General features: G+C 49.5%; 1 protein-coding gene across 1 annotated transcript in view; it reads right to left on the bottom strand.

Annotated features, from left to right (window-relative positions):
• STAB1 (stabilin 1) overlaps positions 1-24,734 on the bottom strand; it is a 756,575-nt gene that overhangs the window by 322,379 nt on the left and 409,462 nt on the right. Inside the window, exons 33-37 of the mRNA XM_086939405.1 lie at positions 21,806-21,907; positions 17,068-17,178; positions 11,122-11,253; positions 3,060-3,188; positions 1,857-1,913 (exon numbers count right to left, since the gene is read on the bottom strand). Of these exons, the coding sequence (XP_086795531.1) occupies positions 1,857-1,913; positions 3,060-3,188; positions 11,122-11,253; positions 17,068-17,178; positions 21,806-21,907 (531 nt within the window). The remainder of the gene's footprint in view (positions 1-1,856; positions 1,914-3,059; positions 3,189-11,121; positions 11,254-17,067; positions 17,179-21,805; positions 21,908-24,734) is intronic.

Below are 24,734 nucleotides of genomic sequence, written 5' to 3'. Positions count from 1 at the left end.
CAAACGCAATGAAGCATCAACATAAATGTGATATGATTGTATCTTGAACATGCACCGTTGAAGGCAAACTGCACTCAGTGGTTAAACACGGTGACGAACGAATACAACTTAAAGGCACAGTTTATGAGGGCCATGTATACTCACCAACACAGACAGATACGTACTCACGTATTCTCTCTGCCCGCAGTTTACACAGACACTGACTCCAAACCTCCTTGAACCCGTTATATACAGGAGAGGCGGTTCACTTTTCCACCAAGCCGTTCTGATCTGCAGTTCCCATCAGAGAGAAGCCATAATAGACGTAAAGGATTGGCCGGCTGTTTCCCAAACATTTATAATTTATTTTAAAACTCTCATGTCCATTTCTGTAGCTACATGATCGAGTTCTAACTTGTGGATGAGACTGTTCTGCCGACCATTTCCGTGTCCCGCTTCCACCTTCTGCAGCCGTGAACACACTGAGCAGTGCGGACACGAATACCTGCAAAGATGAGTGAAGCACTGCGTGGAGTATAGGGTCAGCACCCGGGTCACCCGCACATGCCGTGATAGAGCTGCCCCTCCCGCGGTGTCAGCTGGAACACTCACCAGAGATCAACAGAGGGGCAGGAGTTGCCAGAGTTCATGAAATCGGTGTTCCATTTTGAAAAAAAAGCGCTAGTCATTGCAGAAAGGAAACATGATCCGTCACTACACGCATGCCGTCAAAGAGCTGCCCCTCCCGCGGTGACAGCTGGAACACTCACCAGAGAACAATAGAGGAGTTGTGCATGCCTGCAATGAGCTCACAGGAAACATGATCTGCCAGTACACACCTCCAAAAGATAAGAAGTGCTTCACGACAGCCGTGAAGCAGACAATCCAGCCCGAATGGGCCGGACGAAAAGGAGAAAGGCCGGTAACCAAGTAGCCTCCTTTTCAATGGGAAGCCAGCGTTTACCATAAACGCTGACATGACCCAATGAAAATGAGGGGCGGGGCATCAAGTCCCTTTGTAAAATCTCCTCTACCCCAATATGTCTCGCAGAGCAAGCAGCGCATGCGCGCTGCAATGTTAGGCAAGACCTAAAAATGTGAGGAAACCAGTGAAATACCAAGAAACAGAATGAACGTGCCCTGGCACAGGGTGGCCACAAACAGACAATTACAAGCCTCTTGGAATCAGGCTCTAAGCCAGAGATGCTTGTGACATTTCAAAATGAACATAAAATTGGATCAACTGAAAATAGACTTAAAGAAAAGCATCAAGATTCAGACGAAGCAGTAAAAGAGCAAATAATAAGGCAGATTTGCCATCCACATGTCTCGCGATATCAGACACCTATTTACCGAGACTGAGGTGCCGGACAAGTTACTGATCCATTACTGCTATGCCCAGGTCCGGTGTTGTCTTTTTCAAACATGGGGGGCAGAAAAGTCAGCCCTTCCGGGATTATTGGCCCACCTCCTTGTCTAAAGCACTTAACTCTGTGGAACATCTTCATAGAACTGGCTGTGGTGGTAAAGAGAAAGGTACGAGTAGTGTTCCCAATACACTGAGCTACACCTCCCAGCATGTTACAGTAACTGTTATAGAGGCACTGACTCTGCACCTTCACTTTAGAGGCGTCCTCAGTGCACATACACCAGGAGATCATTCTCTCTGGACACTCTCTGCCTTCAGTTATGGACTCCTGAATTCACGAACAATTCCACATTTCTAAAGCAAACTTCTACTATAAGCACAACCTCTCATCAGTGGTAGCACATCACCATTAATACAATCATTCATCCATGCTAGGCTTGTAGACTATTGTGCAGTGTTTAACACCTTCCGAATATTTAATGTTTAAGCTATTGAGATGTCTACTCACCTCAAGCGATGTTCCAGCCGGACACACAATCCCTCTGGCACAGTTATTACACTTGCTCTAGTGGAATAAACACATAGTCAGTACCTGTAGATGTTCCCAAGGGGGCAACATATGTAAACATTACATCAATCATGAGCCCCCCTCCCTGAGCTCAAAGCTAGAGTGAACCAGACTCCCAGTGAACCCAGGCATTGTTATGGAAAAAAAAACAGTGGTAATTGTCTTTGGTGGAAAGATTTGCTTGAAATCGACCATTTGTATCAAGTAGCAACTTTAATTGAGGTGTTTTGGTGGAAAATATTTAATTTGAAAGTTTGCTAAGTGTTCCTTAACAATCTTTTGTGCGTGGATAAATGATTATTTAAATTTCAGGATCCTTGAGTCAGGGTTTTGGCCAAAGATCTGAGGACAGTAGTCTTCACAGCACATCAAAAAGATCTTTCCCCTAAAAACTCTTTTGATCAAATATATTTTCGCCTCACCTTTTCACGTCCATTCTCTATATAAACCTTCAAACAAGTTAATTTGAAGGCATTTAATTACTCCACTGGGTGCCCCGTGAGCCCGGTGCCATTGACTCGTCTAGGTGCCCAATGACCCTTTGTTGTCCAACAAATCCCAGGGGGCTCCCTAATTTACTCTATAAACCCAAAGCTCCCCATTAATCTCTAGGAAGCTCTACAGATATTTGGGTACGCCATTAACTTTTCAGCATCCAATAAGGCCCTCAGGGTTTGAATAATCCTCTGGGTGCTCTAAAACCTCAGTGGACCCCAATATCCGCTGGGAGATTGAGGCTTCAATGGAATCCCATTTTTATTGCAAAAAAGACTCAAAACCTTTGCTGTTTATCTTAGAGCATCAGATTTTGGTCAAGCATTTACGGTCTTTCATTGATGGGCAACTCTGAAAGTATCAGTCCAACAGCATAAGAAAGACCCTGAGGGCAAAGCTCAGAGGATGTCTCAGGCTCACAGCAGTCGGCCATTGTGAATGAGTTCTGTCGTAGAACGCTGGAGTGGCAGCGATGGACAGGGGTCACCCCAGGGCCTGCTGGACAGAGAGTGCTAGTGCCTGCCACAGAGACCCCAAAAACAGACATGTTCAGAATTCATGTTATTCAAACCCCAAGATTTACAGGAGACCCAGGAGACCCAGCAGCTTACACCCACCATGAGCCCACGGGAGGCACCAGGGTCTTACCTTCACTGTGGTGGGTATGTTGACATCACAGCGGTTTCGTTGTATCTGCAGAACCTGAGAAACCCCTATTATCATCCCGTTGTTGGTCTCCAAAACGGAACCATCCAATGAAACATCGTTGACGTACGTCTACAAGAACAAGGAGCAGCTGTTACCATCACCGGCCAGGTCTGAAGCATCTACGGTCAGGTTCATGACTCCTAAATAAATGGTATCAGTGACTTACTACTTACCTTGGGTAACGCTCTGTCTGGTGGAGGCTCAATTTAGCCGCAGATTTCTCGCCTTCTGAACATTCCCAAGGGCCGGACTGGACCTGGAAACTCTTGCAGTAGATGTTGCTATCAGGCTTCGCATGTCTCAGTTATGCCCCAGATATAACTACACGGGGCCAATCACAAGCATCACCACTGCATGATGATGTGAGTTTACCTATACCCCCAGATGCTGAGCTGTGAGGAAACCTACCCTGTAGCCTTATTAGATCCAAAATCCACTCCACAGAACCAGTCTGACCACGCTATCTGTAATAATAATAACCTGGTATTTTTAAAGCCCGAACTACTCACCCATAAGGGTCTCAAGGCGCTCTGGCCATAGTGGAGAATAAGCAAGCTATTGACCAGAGTCACATGGTGCTGGACTGAGCTGCCCCCAGCGCCGGGATCGAGCCGTGAGCCCCGTAGTCAGCCACCCTGGCCGCTGCTCCACACCTCTCCTGTATTCATGAATTTGGAGGAGGGGAGGAACATAAGGAGCATAATGTTTTGCCCCATATGGAAACTGATGCACATTCCAGGAGAAAGATGCTCGTGTCCTAAAACCCAGTTATGAGCAACGAAGGCAGTATGCGAAGGATGGAACGACAAGGTGTGACACTTGCTCAGGTGATGCACAGAGGTGATCACAGTCAGAACACATTCCTCAAGGTAAGAAGCTGCAGTGAGCAGCTATGGAGCACCACAAAAGGTCCGCACACCAGGAGGGTCAAGAGCAGACTGAGGTGTCATGAGCGCATTATCAAGGGAACAGAGAGAACATATATGAAAGCCCCTTCAGGAAATACACCACAACAGGTCATTTGAATAATGATGACTGGTCAGGCAGAGGAGGAAAAGTTGAAAGAGCTGATGAGTCATTTTTAACTAAGTGCCGCTGGGCAAAGACAGAAGACCATCCTACAACTCCCCCAGTAAAGCTTGAAGTGCTTCTCTTCACAGCAGGTGAGCGATCAAGCCTGATTACATGGGCTCGGTGGAAGGACGGCGGGGGCCAGTGTAAAATCTACCACTTCCAATAGTCGGTCAAAACCTCTCGGCTGGTTCCTCTCAGTCTATGCGTATGAAGGAGTAACTTGTGTAGATGCAGGTGGAACACCTCACCCTGAATACAAAGTCTAATTGGAGGACAAACGGTCAGGGACAGAAGTTCAGATAACGGACCAGAATGACCCATGCTCAGTCCTCTCTGATTGTCCTCAGAACACATGAAATTGGCATCAGAGTTAGAAATGGGTAAAGAAAGCCGAAGTCCCAATCAAAGGTGAATCCTTCCCTATAGACCCATGGGATGGAAACTGTTTTTTTCTGTGGTGGAAAAAAGAAGCATCGACAGAGCGTTCCGATGGGTGAAGATTACTGGAGCCACCTGTGGGGGCAGACGCGACTTGTGGCTGGCAACATGAAGCTTGCGGAGTTTGTCTGCGCTGTTGTGGAGGGACCCTATAGGTGCCTCCCCATCAGTGATCTCATGTGATGCACTGCTCAGACCATCAACACTCCCAGACAGAGACTGCGCAAGTGACACACATCGCATCCATGCTGTCCGGGAGCACCTGGATTGACCTGCCTCCGATGGAGGCTAAATGCCTCGAGGGCCAGCCGGAGAGCCCGGAGCTTCAGAACTGTTGCGGGATGATGCTACACTGATAGGGACCAAAGGCCCACAATCACCCCTTCACCGAGGTAAACTACGCAGCAGGTAGTGGCCCCAGCACCTTCTCTTCCAGCCCTGCAGTCCAGAACACGGTCTGCAAACCTGCAGCGGACGTGGGAGAATCAGAGCAATGCGGCCAGGCCGGGGTTTTCCTCAAATTCTTACCAGATAGAGCTTGGCGTGTTGCTTGATTGCCTATCCTCAAAGCATCCTGGAGCAATGGCAGGATTCTCTGAAGTCAGCATTTTTGAAAATCGTATGTTATAATCCTGTTTCCAAATCAAGATGGTGTCCCTCATTCTGCACTTCCCTTATACTGCAGCCCAATAGGCTAACGTGATTGGATTATGGGGTACTTTCTGTTCACTCCCTATGTAAGGAAGAGCAATTCCTCTTTGAACTTCCAGACTAAAAGACTTCTATCCTGTGCCGATCTCTAGGAGAGTTTTTAGCATTTGGCCTTTTTTCCTCCTTTGGATTCCTTCTGGAAGGCACTTGTTGCTGCGTTCAAGTCCTGCAGCGGGTTGTCATGGTTGGCATGAGGGTCGTACCTCTGACAGACAAGAGCAAACGATTGAGAGAAACCTGATGTCCATCCTATGAAAGGTTGCGCCACACTAAAATGTGACTACAAAAGGAGATGAAGCCCTTCTGTAGGACCTTACAGAGCCTCTAACAGGATCCATCACCGGCGGAATGAGGAGCTACAAAAACAGTCTCAGGAGACACACAAACTGTGAAACTAAAGTCTGTCCTCCAGAGTCTCAGATCTTCCCGTTACATCCCCTGTCTAAGCCATGTTTTCCAGGACATACAAATCTGTTGAAATAGTTTCTGGATGTCGCGATTGTACACTTTGCCTTCTATCCAATTTAAGTTACAGAAAATAAGGTAATTTAATAGGAGACTTAACCAGGCTAGTCTTGGTGTGGGCTATGCTGCTGGTTACTTCCGGGGATGTCCGTCTTTCCAACAACTCAATTTTTCTGGGAAACTTCAAGGAAATGTTTGAGAGACCACACCTGGAATACTCCATGTAGGAAGGCTTGTGCCATTTCCAAGAGGGAAACTCTGATGTTCTAGCTCACATCACCAGGATTTTTCAACTAGATGCGGAGATCACTTTGGTGAAGAGGACTCTAATGTCTATTTCGGAGAGGACTCTGAGAGGAGATTAAGGACATACTTGTTCATTCAATCTGTGCTTCCAATTGTCCCTCACTTAATGCATCTGGCACTTCTTATTCAATAACCGTCTACAGGAACTGAAGCTGCCAGAAGCACTTATAATAGGAGAGATCTTGAGAAGCTTCTCCGTTATACTTAGCTTTAGTGAACATAAGGAGTTAGTATAATGTGATATTATGTCATCACCTAGTTATGCCTTAATTGTGCGATTCCCAGGCTCATCAGGCACAATCCTTACATATATTGGGCAAACCAGACTGTTCTCAATTTTGCCACAACCATTGCACTTTTGAGTTATTGGCCTCAAAATACCGATCTTGTGGAGAGACCACGGAGCTCAACTATGGTAAATGTTCTTCAGTCGCGTCCGCATCCGTACCAACCTTCTTCTGACATTTTTGAAAAGCCTAAGCAATTGATCTTACCCCCCCCCCAACCCCATAGGGAGTGTGATTGCACTATTCCTTGCTAACGAGGGGCTCATGTTCCCTGTTGTTAGGACCTATTCTCTTTGAGAACCTGGGAAGTAGGTTTTGCGACAATATCTTAAAGGGAATCTTCAGAATGGTGTTATAGCCCAGTCCACCTCTCCAGCAGCAGTGTACATGTTTTCTGTGCCCAAGAAATCAATTGAGTAAAGGCCTTGCATTGACTATCAAGGGTTGAAGAAAGTCACTCTTAAAGACGGTTATCCTCTTCAACTAATCAAGGGCATCTTGGAGTCAATAGATCACTGAGGAGCCTATTATCTCTTACGGATCAAGGCCAAAGTTGAGTGGGAGACGGCTTTTCGGACCCCGCTGGGCCATTTCAAGCACTGAGGCATGCCTATCACTCAGTGCAATGCAGACGCCATTTTTGAAAAGTTTATGGACCACCTATTCTGAGACAATTTTCATTAATTTATCGGGATTACATTCTAGCTTATTCCAATGATGCAAATGAACACCGACAAGATGTAATACAAGTTATGTTGCAAATGAAACAAAACCATCTGTTCTGCAAGTTGGAGAAATGTGGATTTGACAATGCGGAAGAGGAATATCCGGGTTTCTGCCTTAATGCACTAGGCATTGCAATCGACCCTCAAAAGATTGTGGCCATTGTGGGCTGGCCAACCCCTACTACCGTTAAAGAGACCCAGTAGCTTTCAGGCACATTTTTACTGGCAATTCATTGGAAACTTTTCTGATTTGATCAGTGACATAACCCACATAATTAAGAATGCTTTTTTACAAAGGTTTTCTTGGGATACCAAAGCAAATTTAGCCTTCAATAACATGAAGTTCGCCTTCACCCAGACACATATTCTTGGTCACTCAGATAGGAAATTATTTGTCAAGACTGACGCCTCTGTCAGAGCTGTAGTGGCAGTCTAACTTCTATGCCAAGATGATAATGAGAAGGCGTATCCAATCACCTACCTTCCTCATACCCTTACTGAGGACTAGAGGAAATACTTAATACTAGAAAGAGAACACCTAGTAATGAAGTGAGCCTGCTCCCAATGGAGGCATTTCTTGAAAGCCTTTTGAAATCCGCACTGCTCTCTGAAATTTCCAATTTGTTTAAAACATGCAATGCTATAACAGCCAGGCACACTAGACACTCTAAACAAACCAGTAGGATTTCAATATCAGGTATACACTTGACTCAAATTTTAGTTGATTATCTGTCTTGGAGGTATCCAAAATTGCCTCTTATATAAGAATGTGGGAGCTGTGAAATCGTTGTCACATAGAGTTAGGACAAGTTATTCCCAGGTTTCAAGGGTGAGTTGGAGGAGCTGAAGAAAACTTTAACCCAACATTGGAACTCTACTTGCAGGGTGAAGTGTTATTCATGCCTTCTTCGGAACTGACATTGGAAGTCCTACAGATGTGTCAAGACTTCTCTATTGCTCGTCTTAGAGGCGTTAAGCCAACTCTAGAATTGCTTCTCAGATCCTTCTAGCGGTCATCTGTCCACAAGGACACTGAGTGCTACGTCATGTCCTGTTTGCGCTCATTCAAGACCCTATGGGTTGTTGATGCCTCTGCCAGTTCCTACCGAGCCTCCCAGATCCAAGACTAGTTCCACTGGTGTCAACGTTGCGAACAGTGCAAAATAAAGTGAGTTCTTTGTCACAGGAAAGCAAGAACGGCCAAACGCTGGTGGTGGAATGGGCGTGCTCTGTGTGGGGTCATTCGGCACTAGTGGAGGGTCCCCCGGCAGCGCTACGACTTGAGGACCGTGGAACTTGAGCAAAGTTAAAGAGCTGCAGCAGGGACTCTTTAAAGGCCACCACTCAGTGGAGGTATGAAAACTTAGGGTCCTCCCCTGAAATGTAAAATGTGGGGACCCCCACCATATGCCAACAAGTCTTGTTTCCCCTATCCTATGTTCAGAAAGCTTCACAGAGACTGGTTTAACGGGGGAAGAAAGCCAGGACAAGGAGTTTTGATTTTGTTGTACGTAAACCGAATCACCGGGGACAACTCTGCACGGGTGCTATATTTTGTACCCGGGGGCTTTGGACTTTATTGGATGCACTAAATACCAAACATGCCTTTGGGGCACTCATAATCACGGCAAATTGTTGCATTTCCCTTTCCCTTTTACTTTCTCCTTTTTCACTTCTTCTCTTTTTACCACATATCACTTTTCAAACTTTCTCTTGCACTCTCTCTCCTTCCCCTGTCTCTCCGTTAGGTGTCTGTTGTTCTACTGAGATTTTTATAGCCTGCATGTCTCTCACGCTCTCTCTATCTGACTCTGTCTTCTTTCTCTGGTGTGTCTTCTCTTTTCTCTCCATTCTCTCTCCTGTGCTTGCATTCATTTACTGTGCTCTGTTCTTACTCTCCCTCATGTGTGAAGAGACAGAGTCACACAGGGGCCTATTCACTGAGAGTTTGTATATTACAACAACAATCAACAACTGTTGTAACAGTATTTCTTTCAGCAAACAGCCATAAATATTTCAGAGAGCAGGCTTTGGATAGGCAGCAGCCAGAGGAGACTCCCCCGTAATCGCGGAGGAGCGTTACCCCACTGTGAGCCAGCAAAAATAAAACATATTAAAAGGCTTTTACTGACTGAGCCGATGCCAATCTTGGGCAGGACAGAGCCCGATCCTGGTAGGGAGGAGGATTGGCGGGCACTGTAAGTGTGCATGTCCGTTTGGCCGGCCATCTTAAGACGGCCAAACCAACATGCGCACTTTGGTTTCTCCAACCCATCTGTATTTCACAGCTGGGTCGAGAAACAGCACAGACTCTCTGTGCCTGAGCGAGCATCAGACTAGCCCACTCAGGCCTATCCCGGCACTTCTCTGATGCTTGGAATAGGAGGAGAGCAGCATTGTGATCGGGTGCAGGAGTCTGGGATCCTGTTCTGTATGCCTTGTGCTGCATGGCAGAGGAGCCCTGAGGAGGCCAGCAGAGTCAGGCAAGTCTTCTTTATTTAATTTTTATTACCCCTCCACCCCCACTTAATATGGCAGCAGCAGTTGCTGTTCTTTATTTTGCCACATTGCACCGGCACTGCATGGGTGCTTCAGGGTCCTGCTGCACTTCCTTGGACCCCTTTGCTCTGGAATAAGCTCAACTCGACCAAGACAGAGGTACTGATTTTTTAAAGCCAAAGCTCCCCATGGGACGCTTCCTGGGGCCCCTCAGAACTCGGACCTATTCCTGCCCCCATTGACTGTGTTATCATTCTGGACCACAAGCTAACCACGACGACTGAAGTCCACTGGCCTCCCCCACCTTCTTCTTCATCCTCCGCATGCTTTGTGAGATATTCAAACGGCTACCCTCAAGCTCAGGACACACCATCACCCAGGCCCTCATCTCCAGCCGACTGGTCTACGGCAATGCTCTCTATGTAGAAATCCCAGCTCACACCTCTGATACCAACACACCTCATTTCTTGCTCTGTTTTGCATCTTCTGCTCATTTTCTGCTTTCTGTTTTGCATTTTCTGCTCATTTTCTGCTCTTTGTTTTTGCCTTTTCTGCTTGTTTTACTGCCCTCTGTTTGGTATTTTCTGCTCGTTTTTCTGCCCTCTATTTTGCCTTTTTCTGCTTGTTTCTTCCCTTTTCCCACTGTTTTCTCAAGACCTGTCATGGGGGAGCTGACATGACGAAGACCTCGCACCCCAGCGCCCAGATACCTCCAGGGATAACAGTGCTGCGCTCTACAATTGGTGATTGATTGACCATACAGAACGCTGCTGCCAGACTCGTCCTAGATCTCCCTAGACTAACCCACATTACCCCCTTCCCCCGGGAACTTTACTGGCTCCCTGTGCAGAAAAGATGCCAGTTCACACCCCTCACTCATTCACACAAGGCGCTACACACCTGCGGACCCCCCTACTTGAACCACTGCCCACCAGACACCTCCGCTCTGAATCCCTTTCTCTAACCCTCACCCCGCATTCGATGTAGCAGATGCGGCGGTTACTCCTTCTCCAAACAAGCAATGAAGACATGGAATGCACGACCCCTACATCTACGGACCTCCCCATCTCTTCCAGAGTTTCGAACGTCCCTCAGGACCTGACTATTCGGCTAATGAACTGGACCCTACCAGCGCCTGGATACCCTCTCGGATGACAAGAAGCGCTCTACAAATCTACTGATGATTGATTCATAGTGTGTGCGTGCTGATCGCTTGAACCACTTGTGAAAGAGAGATTGTCGGGCAGGTTTGCCTGTAGATAAACACTTCTTTACGTTCTAGCATGGCTCCATCAGGGTGGAGTGAGAGACATCTGCCAGTTTCTTCCTCTGAAAATATGGTGGTGGCCTCCTTGTGGGGCTCAGGGTATCTACTGGGCTTCAAGGCAATGAACCGGGGTAACACAACAGAATCCTTTCAGATTGTACAAACAAAATATGATTTTTCTAGCCTTAAGTGAACAAAATGAGTGACCGTGGCCCACATGGTGCACGTACCTGGTTGCCTTTTCTATAAAACGTGAGCCAAAATGAAGACCCCAACATGGTGGATCTGTGCATGCCGTTCTTCAGGTCCGCCTGACGGAGTTTCTCGCCCAGTATGACGTGGTATTTCAGAGTTGCATTCTCCTAGAAGACAAGATCCAAAGACAGTTCATGTGAGTGGAGGAGCCCTGTTCAAATGACCAAGTCTCACCCTAAAATGTCTAGGTGAGGGAGGAAGCTGCCAGTCACCTTGTGGTCTCAGAGCCCTTCGACTGTGTCTCTAACAGACGAGAGCTGCGGTGTCACCCTGAGGTCTCTGCCCTCTTCTCCAATGTCATTACACCCCCAAAAAATTACATTTGTGGCATGTTCATTGGGTATGTGGGCCCTGAGCCGGGTCTTCAATGTCTGTGTTGGTTTTTCTCATCGTGAGCCAAGAATTAAAGACAAAACAGTGACCCTTGATGTAAACAGGAGAGAGAGAGAGAAAGAGAGAGAGAGAGAGAGAGAGAGAGAGAGAGAGAGAGAGAGAGAGAGAGAGAGAGAGAGAGAGAGAGGGACAGAGTTGCCCATCTGGTGGTTGAAGTTCAACATCTCAAACCAGATAACGTGGATTCAATACTGGCTTCACTGCTTGTCCAAATTGTGTGATCCTAGCAAATATTTTATTTCACAGCGCCTCTTTATTTCACTATCACATATGAGCGCACTCTTAAGAACCTGAGTTCAGGATGTGAACTGTACAAGCACCTCGAGGCATATTTACAAGAACTTTATCTCCGATTTTTTGGCTTAAAAACCCCAAAAAGCGGAGACAAAACTATCACCCTATTTACAAGAGGGTGCTAACATGCATAATCGCATGTTAGCCCCCTTTTTCCCAACGCCTCCCTTTGCATCTCTAATGTGATGCAAAGTGGGCGTCACTGGGCGTACCCCGGATGGACTACCTTGCAAATATCGCTGATGTTTACATCGCAATATTTACGAGGCTGCCCCAGCATTTTAGCACACGTTAGTGTTTGGAGAAAACCGCTGTTTTCTCCAAAAACTAACGTCTGCTAAAATGCAGACTTACTGATCCCCAACATTGGGGTAGATTATGCTGATACGACCCTGTGGGTATCAATCCAACCCATCGGTTTTCGCCCAATCTGCAACTGCAGAGGCCCACCTCAAAACAGAACTTACCTGTTCCTCATGGAAACAGTACAGGGCACCACCTCAGTCATCTCACTCCTCCACCCTGCAGTCCCCCGCTTTTTCAGTTGGGAAACTTGAGAGTCACATCCCTGAATCTCACTAAGCTACGCCCAGGCGGTCTCTGCTCCCTTCCTCCCGACCACCACGGAATGAGAGCTGCAACATGTCCCCTTGTGCTCTCTCCCCCTCCCACCACTGAATGAGAGCTGCAACATGTCCCCATGTTCTCTCCCCCTCCCACCAGCAGATGAGAGCTGCAACATGTCCCCTTGTGCTCTCCCCCTCCCACCAGCAGATGAGAGCTGCAACATGTCCCCTTGTGCTCTCCCCCCTCCCACCACTGAATGAGAGCTGCAACATGTCCCCTTGTGCTCTCCCCCCTCCCACCAGCAGATGAGAGCTGCAACATGTCCCCATGTTCTCTCCCCCTCCCACCAGCAGATGAGAGCTGCAACATGTCCCCTTGTGCTCTCCCCCCTCCCACCAGCAGATGAGAGCTGCAACATGTCCCCATGTTCTCTCCCCCTCCCACCAGCAGATGAGAGCTGCAACATGTCCCCTTGTGCTCTCCCCCCTCCCACCAGCAGATGAGAGCTGCAACGCGTTCCCCTGTGCTCTCTCCCCCTCCCACCAGCAGATGAGAGCTGCAACGCGTCCCCCTGTGCTCTCTCCCCCTCCCACCAGCAGATGAGAGCTGCAACATGTCCCCTTGTGCTCTCCCCCCCTCCCACCAGCAGATGAAAGCTGCAACAGGTCCCTTTGTGCTCTCCCCCCCTCCCACCAGCAGATGAAAGCTGCAACATGTCCCCTTGTGCTCTCCCCCCCTCCCACCAGCAGATGAGAGCTGCAACATGTCCCCTTGTGCTCTCCCCCCCTCCCACCAGCAGATGAGAGCTGCAACATGTCCCCATGTTCTCTCCCCCTCCCACCAGCAGATGAGAGCTGCAACATGTCCCCTTGTGCTCTCCCCCTCCCACCACTGAATGAGAGCTGCAACATGTCCCCTTGTGCTCTCCCCCCTCCCACCAGCAGATGAGAGCTGCAACATGTCCCCATGTTCTCTCCCCCTCCCACCAGCAGATGAGAGCTGCAACATGTCCCCTTGTGCTCTCCCCCCTCCCACCAGCAGATGAGAGCTGCAACGCGTTCCCCTGTGCTCTCTCCCCCTCCCACCAGCAGATGAGAGCTGCAACGCGTCCCCCTGTGCTCTCTCCCCCTCCCACCAGCAGATGAGAGCTGCAACGCGTCCCCTTGTGCTCTCTACCCCTCCCACCAGCAGATGAGAGCTGCAACGCGTCCCCTTGTGCTCTCCCCCCTCCCACCAGCAGATGAGAGCTGCAACAGGTCCCCTTGTGCTCTCCCCCCTCCCACCAGCAGATGAGAGCTGCAACGCGTCCCCTTGTGCTCTCTCCCCCTCCCACCAGCAGATGAGAGCTGCAACGCGTCCCCCTGTGCTCTCTCCCCCTCCCACCAGCAGATGAGAGCTGCAACGCGTCCCCTTGTGCTCTCTCCCCCTCCCACCAGCAGATGAGAGCTGCAACGCGTCCCCTTGTGCTCTCCCCCCTCCCACCAGCAGATGAGAGCTGCAACAGGTCCCCTTGTGCTCTCCCCCCTCCCACCAGCAGATGAGAGCTGCAACGCGTCCCCTTGTGCTCTCTCCCCCTCCCACCAGCAGATGAGAGCTGCAACCCGTCCCCCTGTGCTCTCTCCCCCTCCCACCAGCAGATGAGAGCTGCAACGCGTCCCCTTGTGCTCTCTCCCCCTCCCACCAGCAGATGAGAGCTGCAACGCGTCCCCTTGTGCTCTCCCCCCTCCCACCAGCAGATGAGAGCTGCAACAGGTCCCTTTGTGCTCTCCCCCCCTCCCACCAGCAGATGAGAGCTGCAACATGTCCCCATGTTCTCTCCCCCTCCCACCAGCAGATGAGAGCTGCAACATGTCCCCTTGTGCTCTCCCCCCTCCCACCAGCAGATGAGAGCTGCAACGCGTTCCCCTGTGCTCTCTCCCCCTCCCACCAGCAGATGAGAGCTGCAACGCGTCCCCCTGTGCTCTCTCCCCCTCCCACCAGCAGATGAGAGCTGCAACATGTCCCCTTGTGCTCTCCCCCCCTCCCACCAGCAGATGAAAGCTGCAACAGGTCCCTTTGTGCTCTCCCCCCCTCCCACCAGCAGATGAAAGCTGCAACATGTCCCCTTGTGCTCTCCCCCCCTCCCACCAGCAGATGAGAGCTGCAACATGTCCCCTTGTGCTCTCCCCCCCTCCCACCAGCAGATGAGAGCTGCAACATGTCCCCATGTTCTCTCCCCCTCCCACCAGCAGATGAGAGCTGCAACATGTCCCCATGTTCTCTCCCCCTCCCACCAGCAGATGAGAGCTGCAACATGTCCCCTTGTGCTCTCCCCCTCCCACCACTGAATGAGAGCTGCAACATGTCCCCTTGTGCTCTCCCCCCTCCCACCAGCAGATGAGAGCTGCAACATGTCCCCATGTTCTCTCCCCCTCCCACCAGCAGATGAGAGCTGCAACATGTCCCCTTGTGCTCTCCCCCCTCCCACCAGCAGATGAGAGCTGCAACATGTCCCCTTGTGCTCTCCCCCCTCCCACCAGCAGATGAGAGCTGCAACGCGTTCCCCTGTGCTCTCTCCCCCTCCCACCAGCAGATGAGAGCTGCAACGCGTCCCCCTGTGCTCTCTCCCCCTCCCACCAGCAGATGAGAGCTGCAACGCGTCCCCCTGTGCTCTCCCCCCCTCCCACCAGCAGATGAGAGCTGCAACATGTCCCCTTGTGCTCTCCCCCCCTCCCACCAGCAGATGAGAGCTGCAACGCGTCCCCTTGTGCTCTCTCCCCCTCCCACCAGCAGATGAGAGCTGCAACGCGTCCCCTTGTGCTCTCCCCCCTCCCACCAGCAGATGAGAGCTGCAACAGGTCCCCTTGTGCTCTCCCCCCTCCCACCAGCAGATGAGAGCTGCAACGCGTCCCCTTGTGCTCTCTCCCCCTCCCACCAGCAGATGAGAGCTGCAACGCGTCCCCCTGTGCTCTCTCCCCCTCCCACCAGCAGATGAGAGCTGCAACATGTCCCCTTGTGCTCTCCCCCCTTCCACCAGCAGATGAGAGCTGCAACATGTCCCCTTGTGCTCTCCCCCCTCCCACCAGCAGATGAGAGCTGCAACGCGTCCCCTTGTGCTCTCCCCCCTCCCACCAGCAGATGAGAGCTGCAACAGGTCCCTTTGTGCTCTCTCCCCCTCCCACCAGCAGATGAGAGCTGCAACGCGTCCCCTTGTGCTCTCCCCCCTCCCACCAGCAGATGAGAGCTGCAACAGGTCCCTTTGTGCTCTCTCCCCCTCCCACCAGCAGATGAGAGCTGCAACGCGTCCCCCTGTGCTCTCTCCCCCTCCCACCAGCAGATGAGAGCTGCAACAGGTCCCTTTGTGCTCTCCCCCCCTCCCACCAGCAGATGAAAGCTGCAACATGTCCCCTTGTGCTCTCCCCCCCTCCCACCAGCAGATGAGAGCTGCAACGCGTCCCCCTGTGCTCTCTCCCCCTCCCACCAGCAGATGAGAGCTGCAACATGTCCCCTTGTGCTCTCCCCCCCTCCCACCAGCAGATGAGAGCTGCAACATGTCCCCTTGTGCTCTCCCCCCCTCCCACCAGCAGATGAGAGCTGCAACATGTCCCCTTGTGCTCTCCCCCCTCCCACCAGCAGATGAGAGCTGCAACGCGTTCCCCTGTGCTCTCTCCCCCTCCCACCAGCAGATGAGAGCTGCAACGCGTCCCCCTGTGCTCTCTCCCCCTCCCACCAGCAGATGAGAGCTGCAACGCGTCCCCTTGTGCTCTCCCCCCTCCCACCAGCAGATGAGAGCTGCAACGCGTCCCCTTGTGCTCTCCCCCCCTCCCACCAGCAGATGAGAGCTGCAACATGTCTCCCTGTGCTCTCTCCCCCTCCCACCAGCAGATGAGAGCTGCAACGCGTCCCCTTGTGCTCTCTCCCCCTCCCACCAGCAGATGAGAGCTGCAACATGTCCCCTTGTGCTCTCCCCCCCTCCCACCAGCAGATGAGAGCTGCAACATGTCCCCTTGTGCTCTCTCCCCTCCCACCACTGAATGAGAGCTGCAACGTGTCCCCTTGTGCTCTCCCCCTCCCACCAGCAGATGAGAGCTGCAACATGTCCCCTTGTGCTCTCTCCCCCTCCCACCAGCAGATGAGAGCTGCAACGCGTCCCCCTGTGCTCTCTCCCCCTCCCACCAGCAGATGAGAGCTGCAACGCGTCCCCTTGTGCTCTCCCCCCTCCCACCAGCAGATGAGAGCTGCAACGTGTCCCCTTGTGCTCTCCCCCTCCCACCAGCAGATGAGAGCTGCAACATGTCCCCTTGTGCTCTCCCCCCCTCCCACCAGCAGATGAGAGCTGCAACATGTCCCCTTGTGCTCTCCCCCTCCCACCAGCAGATGAGAGCTGCAACGCGTCCCCTTGTGCTCTCCCCCCCTCCCACCAGCAGATGAGAGCTGCAACATGTCCCCCTGTGCTCTCTCCCCCTCCCACCAGCAGATGAGAGCTGCAACGCGTCCCCTTGTGCTCTCTCCCCCTCCCACCAGCAGATGAGAGCTGCAACGCGTCCCCCTGTGCTCTCTCCCCCTCCCACCAGCAGATGAGAGCTGCAACGCGTCCCCTTGTGCTCTCCCCCTCCCACCAGCAGATGAGAGCTGCTGAATCCACCTGCCAGTCATGAAGTCAGAAAGTTAAATGGGGCTGAGCTTACCATGTGCTCTATGTGGGAAGCATTGAAGTATTCAGCCACTGCCTCGTTTCCGGGCACAAAAATAGTGTACTTGGTGCCAGAGCCCTCGATTTCCTCAATCAGTTGGTATAGCTAAATTATGAAACAAAAAACAGAAATTTGTCAAAGTAACATTTGAGTTAACACATCTTGAATGCTAGAGAAACTCTTGAAACAATCCTCATAGCTAACTGTCTTCTGTCTCAGTCTCCACCCCATGTGCTGCCTGATGAGTGCGTATAATTAAGAACAAGAAATAGGAGTGCAGTTAGTGACTGACTGCAGTGTGCAACAGGCACTGGGGGTTTGACTCCTGAGGGTGCGCAGTTATTGACTTACCATACCGTATAACAGGCACTGGGGGTTTGACTCCTGAGAGTGTGCAGTTAGTGACTGACCACAATATAAAACAGGCACAGGGGGTATGACTCCTGAGGGTGTGCAGTTATTGACTGACCATAACGTATAACAGGCACAGAGGGTTTGATTTCTGGGCTGGAGTTTATTTGAGCAGGTTTTGACACCTTTAGGGCTGGCCATGGTCTTACGCCTCTGTGGTCTGCATTTGTATCAGCATACCCCCCCCCCTCCTTTCCTCAAGCCCTCGAATTTAGTAGTAAGTATTGCCTGTTTTTTCCAGCAGCTCTCCCATGCCCCTCACACATTTACCACAAATACCTAGACCTATGTGTGCAGAGGAATCTGCCACCTTGGGGAGACCACCGTGCAGAAAACATAGGTGGGGGGTCTCTGCCATAGGTTTGTGAATAGCAGTTTGTAGTACTTGACTAGTTCTACTGTAGCACTTCTTTACTTACCATCAATTGCAGTGTGTAATGGACCTCAGTTTGCAACAGGCACATGACAAAATAACTTCCAAAGGGTACCTTGTTATTGACTGTAACAGGCACATGACAATGACTTCTAGAGGGCACATGGCTATTGACTGTAACAGGCCCATGACAATAACTTCTAAAGGGTACCTTGTTATTGACTGTAACAGGCACATGACAATGACTTCTAGAGGGCACATGGTTATTGAATGAATGAATGAATGATTCGAGCCTTGTATAGCGCAACTTAGCCCGAGGGCGTCAAGGCGCTGAAGATGGAGAGATATGTGTGGAGGAGGGGAGGAGGTGCGCCGGCTATGGGTAGGCTTCCCTGAAGAGCCAGGTCTTCAAGGCCTTCCGGAAGAGGAGAAAGGAGGATTGATCCTTGAGCTCCGCTGGAAGGGAGTTCCAAATCCTTGGAACAAGGGAGAAAAAGGCCCTCCCGCCCCACCTTGCCTTAGAGATTCTGGGTACAGCAAGAAGATTTTTATTTGTTGAGCGGAGTGCCCTGCCGGGGACATAGAGGGACAACAAGAGATCTGATGTCTTCTGCTCCCGATCCATGCAGGGCGCGATGGGTGAGGCACAGGGCCTTAAACTCAATCCTGGCTTGCATGGGGAGCCAGTGCAGATTTTTTCTAATGGAGGAGCCCGATGAGCGCCTTGGCGCGTCAGCAACGAACCTTGCGGCCGCGTTTTGCTCTGTTTGGAGGTGCTGAACGAGTTGCTTGTTGATTCCTAGATATAGCACGTTGCAATAATCTAGCCTTGAGGATATGAGGGCTACCGTAACCTGTTTACGGGCTTCGATCGACAGATAGTGTGCAATTTTCCTCAAGATTCGCAGGACTCCACAACAAGTTGAGGCAGTCCTGCTGACCTGTCTGTCTAAGGAAAGCGAGGTGTCAAAGATTACACCTAGATTCCTGGCTGACTGAGAGGGCGTGGGGCAGGCACCGAGAACAGGAGGCCACCAGTCCATAGACCAGATCTCCTGCTTGCCTCCGAAGATGAGCACCTCCGTTTTATCCCCGTTTAATTTGAGGTAATTTCTCACCATCCAGTTCGCAACCGCTTCCATGCAGGCTCTAAAATTTAGGGCGGTGATGTCAATGGTTTGGGAGATGGAAACCATGATCTGGGTGTCGTCAGCATATGATAGGACTTCCAGACCAAAAGATCTAACCAGCCTGGCAAACGGTGTCACGTAAATATTGAAGAGTGTGGGGCTCAGGGACGAGCCCTGAGTGACCCCACACTGCTCAGGCTTGACAGGGGAAAGATGGTCACCTAGCTTGACCCTCTGTTCGCGCTGGACCAAGAAAGATTTTAAGAGGCTAAGCGCCGGTCCGTCCACTCCTATCTCCCTAAGGCGCATGGCCAAGATGGAAGGGGACAGGGTGTCAAAGGCGGCTGTGAGGTCGAGCAGGATCAACAGAGCAGCCTGGCCACTGTTAACCTTAGCACGTATGTTATTGGTGACAACTGTCAGGGCAGACTCGGTGCTGTGTGTTTTCCGAAAGCCATGTTGGGACGGGTCAAGTAGGCTGGAATGCTCTAAAAAGGCACTCAAATGGGTGTTTAGATGGGCTTCTAACATTTTGGCAGGGGCAGGGAGCAAGGAGATAGGGCGAATTTTTTTTAGGGTCCCTGGGTCTAGTGTGGGTTTCTTAAGGAGGGGCTTGACAATAGCCAATTTCCATGGCTTCGGATAGTCACCCTCATGGATTCTCAGAATGATGACCTCCAGGTGGGGCGGGAGTAAGACGACCCTGCACTCTTTAAGGATCTTAAGAGGGCAGGGGTCAAGAGGAGATCCCGATTTGAGGGCATCCAGGTGCATATTAATTAGCTCTAGGGTTAGCAGGGGGAAGTTGGTAAAATAGCCACCCTGAGATCTAGCAGGAATCATATTCAAGGAGGATGCTGCTGAGTCAGGAGGGGGCCCTAGGTCTCGGTTGAGGGCTTCTAGACCTGAGTGAATGTCCATGATTTTGACATGAAAGAAGGTGGAAATTTGGTCACAGAGATCCTGTGAGGCAACAATAGGGTCGGGAGATTGGAGGGCACACAGGGAATCCACGATTTTGTTTAGTTCTCTAGGACAGCTAAGGGAGGTAGTTACTTTGGTGAAATGGGATTTCTTTTCCACCAGCACCGCAGCTTTATACTCCTTAAGAAGGCTCTTGTGTTTATCTTTTTCATGAGGGTCGAGGTGAAGTCTCCAAAGCCTCTCCTGCTTCCTGCGCCCTGCCTAAGCAACCTAAGAGTGTCAGAGTACCAGGGTGCTGTAGGCCGTTTCCTTGTGGAATAATGCTGCTTAAGCGGGGCCAGAGTATCAACGGCCTTCATGATGGCATTATGAAGGTCAAGAGCAGCAGTGTCAGAGCCCCTAGATGAAATGGGCACAGAGCTGGACATTAGTGGGGCTAGGGACTCATTATTTATCCCCCGGAAATTTCTTATTAATTCCCATCTGCTTGGGTCTACAAGCGCAGCAGAGGGATGAAGGGGTGAGAAGTCAAAAGGGACGGCCATATGGTCTGACCAGGACAGAGGAAAGGGGGTTCCTATCCTTATTCTGGGATCGTTAGAGAAGACACCATGCAACGTGTGTCCGGCACAGTGAGTAGGCCCTGTCACTCTTTGTGTAAGCCCGCAGGAGGCAATGGAATCCAACAGATGGATAGAGTCTGCAGAAGTGTCATTCTAGAAATGAAAGTTAAAATCACCCAGGATAGTCCGGTTCGGTCTATCCATGTAGGGTTCCAGCACTTTTAGCAGGTCAAGGCTGAAGGCGGACCTGGGGCCCGGAGGCCTGTAGATCAGGATGCCCGCAAAGGAGACCGTGGGAGCGGGGTTAAGGGCAAAATACATGGCCTGGAAGGAGGCAGAAGGCAGATGCTCGATGCAACATTTTATGGAGGTTCTGTGTAGGTTATTGACTGTAACAAGCACATGACAATGACTTCTAGAGGGCACATGGTTATTGACTGCAACAGGCACATGACAATTACTTCTAGAGGGCACATGGTTATTGACTGTAACAGGCACATGACAATGACTTCTAGAGGGCACCTTGTTATTGACTGTAACAGGCACATGACAAAGACTTCTAGAGGGCACATGGTTATTGACTGTAACAGGCACATGACAATGACTTCTAGAGGGCACCTTGTTATTGACTGTAACAGGCACATGACAAAGACTTCTAGAGGGAATATGGTTATTGACTGTAACAGGCACAGGACAATGACTTCTAGAGGGCACCTGGTTATTGACTGTAACAGGCACATGACAATGACTTCTAGAAGGCACATGGTTATTGACTGTAACAGGCACATGACAATGACTTCTAGAGGGCACATGGTTATTGACTGTAACAGGCACATGACAATGACTTCTAGAGGGCACCTTGTTATTGACTTTAACATGCACATGACAAAGACTTCTAGAGGGCACATGGTTATTGACTGTGACTGTAACAGGCACATGACAATGACTTCTAGAGAGCACATGGTTATTGACTGTACCAGGCACATGCCAATGACTTCTAGAAGGCACATGGTTATTGACTGTAACAGGCACATGACAATGCTTCCGGTAAGTGAAACAGCATGAAGGATTAGAATGAGGAACAGGACTCCCTCTCCGATGAAGCGTTCGAGGACAAACACATTTACCACAGGGATTGGTGGAGACATCAACGCTAGTCCCTCACCGACATCCATGACCACCACGTAAAGCAACTAACAACACAAGTCCACACTCTGACTTCTCCACTATGTTGAAACCTGGAGCAGCAACAATGAAGTCCTGAATGAAGTCTGTGATCTGGTACATTTTGTTCTGTCCCACAGTGAGTTTGATCAAGACCGTGGGTTTACCTGTAAAGACTCCTTAAATTCGGTGAAGGTCGGAACTAGATTCAGCTGCTTCTCCAAGCCAGGGAGGGATGGAGGAACATCACCCACAGAAGGTATTAGAACCTACAGACAACAGAAAGAGGAGGTTTAAAATGTGAGTGGCTGCTTCTGGGTTTCAACAATACTCCGCCAAGGAGTCACACAACCTATAGTCAGAGAGGGACAGGTCTGCACCCAGCGGATCGAAGCTTGCCCTGTCGTCACACACATGTTCTCAGGGAACACGCCTCACCGATCCAGGTGAGGGGGACATTTGACAATTCGGTACAAATAATGAACTCAGAATGTGTAGATAGACAAGATCAGAGGCAGTCAGTGGATTATTTCGGATTGTTATTATTATATAATATTTGTTTGCATTATGTTTTAATAACAGTTTATAGATGTTGCATCCCAACAATTTCCAGATTAGTAGTTCATTTAGTAAAGTATATATCTTTAGTAATACAGACCATTAGATTCAGACCCTTGAGAGCTGAACCTGAGGATATTTTCAGACTAAAATATTTAAGGGACTCTGTTAAAAGTGGATAGCAATGAGAATGTAGGCGGTGGTGTTACCTTTAACTGGGAACGTCTACCTCTGGTAATGATCTAAGGTACTGCCACCTCCTACCGTGGATATTCAGAGGTATCAGGACAGCGGTGTTAATTTTAACTAAGACTAAGAAAGTTTATGTCTAGGAAGGATCTAAGGGAGGATCAATCTATATATATATTTCAGAGGGTCGAAAATAAAATCGTTGATCCTCCTCCCGCGAGTGCTGTTTTTCTTTGAGAAATACGAGAAAAAAGGAGCTACGATAATAGCGAGGTACGCCCCTCGCAACAAGCACCCGTGCAAGAGTGCATGACCTGGCGTAACGAGGAAGCAGTAATATATATATATATATATATATATATATATATATATATATATATATATATATATATATATATATATATATATATATATATATCTCGCTCCAAGTTCCACCTCGGCGCATCCAGCACACTTGCTGACGGGTGCCGTCAAGAATGGAAGTGGATCCATTCAAACATGAAAGCTCCAGTGTAAAAACACACACAGCAGCACTCACGGAGTTCCTTGTCCATTTATTTCTGCGAGGACGCGTTTCGGCGGTTTGCCTCATCAGCTCGCCTTTGGAAATAAAGCAGCATGTTTGTGGCGATACTTGAACTGACACGTGGCTTTTCATTGGGCGCAGCAGGTAGAAGGGAGGAGGGGATTGGCTGATGGTATACCAATGAAATTTCTCCACGTTCGTTGTAATAATCAGGACATACTCGGGAAAAGTTCAGATGTTAGTCTTTCATCTTGTGCCGATATGGCGCCCCAAAGTGTCCGTTTCTGTATATTTCCTCCCCTTGCCACAGTCCATTCAAGAGTGCCTTGTTGATTGTTCTGTTGAACTTTGTGAAGGAGCCCCTTCGTCAAACCCTGGGCTCTATGGCATCCGGCGAAGGGATCGGTATATGCCCGAGTTCCCACCAGCATATATCTGGCGACTTTATCGACGCTGATGCCTCAGGTGCCCAATGGTGGTGCAGAACGCCAAAAGGGTTTGACGAAGGGGCATGAATGTGTGCCACATGAAATAATGATAATTGCTATATTTTTCAAAACAATTATTCAATAAAAAAATTGTAAATTGATACTTGTATAGCGCACTACTCACCCGCAAGGGTCTCAAGGCCCTTGTACGAATACCGCTGTGGAACCCATCCTGGCTTTCCCTGTGAGGCGTCCACTCCTGGGCACCACCAAGGTGGAGGCCAGGCATCCTTAGCGTTGTGGGGGCCGTTGTGGAGATTAAGCAAGCTATTGCCCAGAGTTGCAGAGTGGGACTCCATGATTGGAATAGGCACCGAGGCGAGAATTATCAGGTCCGTGGAATTTTTGAGCCCAAGACCCGCCAAGGCGGGGAATTGAACCCTGGGCCCGGGCTAGACCTCTGCATCAGGGTCTGCCGCTCTAACCATTGAGGCCGATTCACAAAACTAACTTAAGACAAAATCCTAAACTTACTACTTTTGGTATTCACAGAAGTTAAGATTTTGTCTTAAGTTTGTCTTAACACAAACTTAAGACAGAGTTAAGACAAATTGAAGACAAAATCCTAACTTAAGTCTGTCTTAAGTCTGTCTTAAGATAAACTTAAAACAAAATACTAACTTCTGTGAATACCAAAAGTAGTTTAGGATTTGGTCTTAAGTTAGTTCTGTGAATCGGGCCCATTATTTGTTTCATTATATTAATATCAATAATTAATGTAGTTAATGTTTATTATTTAAATTCATATATAGTTAAAAATCGATATTTTAGGCAACTATATTAGTGAAAACAATATTTTTCTCGAAATGTTGTCATTTTATTTATAAGTATAGAGAGCCTATATTTTTTAATTCAATATTTTTGTCTCAATATTTTTGTATGTAGAAGTTTTTTGACTCAATATTTTGTCAGTGAACCCACAGAAAGGATCACTCCTGCTAGTGTAAACAATCAGTTAGGAGTCGTCATCATATTGTTGAGAGTCTCAGTTCAGTATTAAGGTGCAAGGAGGCGGGGACCCAACCGGTTCCTCCGTTGAAGAGTCTGGTGGCTCTGTTACAGCTGCTGTCACAGGACAAATATCAGTATTTCCACCACAACATTGTCCTAGCTTCCAAGCTTTGCCAGGGACAAGAGCTTGCACTGATGGAGGAAGGAAATATTCCTCTATTTCTGCAAGTTACATTTCTTAACGCCTCTGAAAATAATGGGTTACAACGCAACTTTGGTCTCCCCCGTTTCACTAACCAGCATTGTTAATCAGAGAGACCACTACCTCCAAGAGACAGGACAAGAAACATTTACAGCTGCCTGCGGATCAGAACGTGTTAGGGA

Source organism: Lissotriton vulgaris, chromosome 9, assembly GCF_964263255.1.
Source record: "Lissotriton vulgaris chromosome 9, aLisVul1.2, whole genome shotgun sequence".
Lineage (NCBI taxonomy): Eukaryota > Metazoa > Chordata > Amphibia > Caudata > Salamandridae > Lissotriton > Lissotriton vulgaris.
This window is presented reverse-complemented; position numbering and strand designations above follow the sequence as displayed.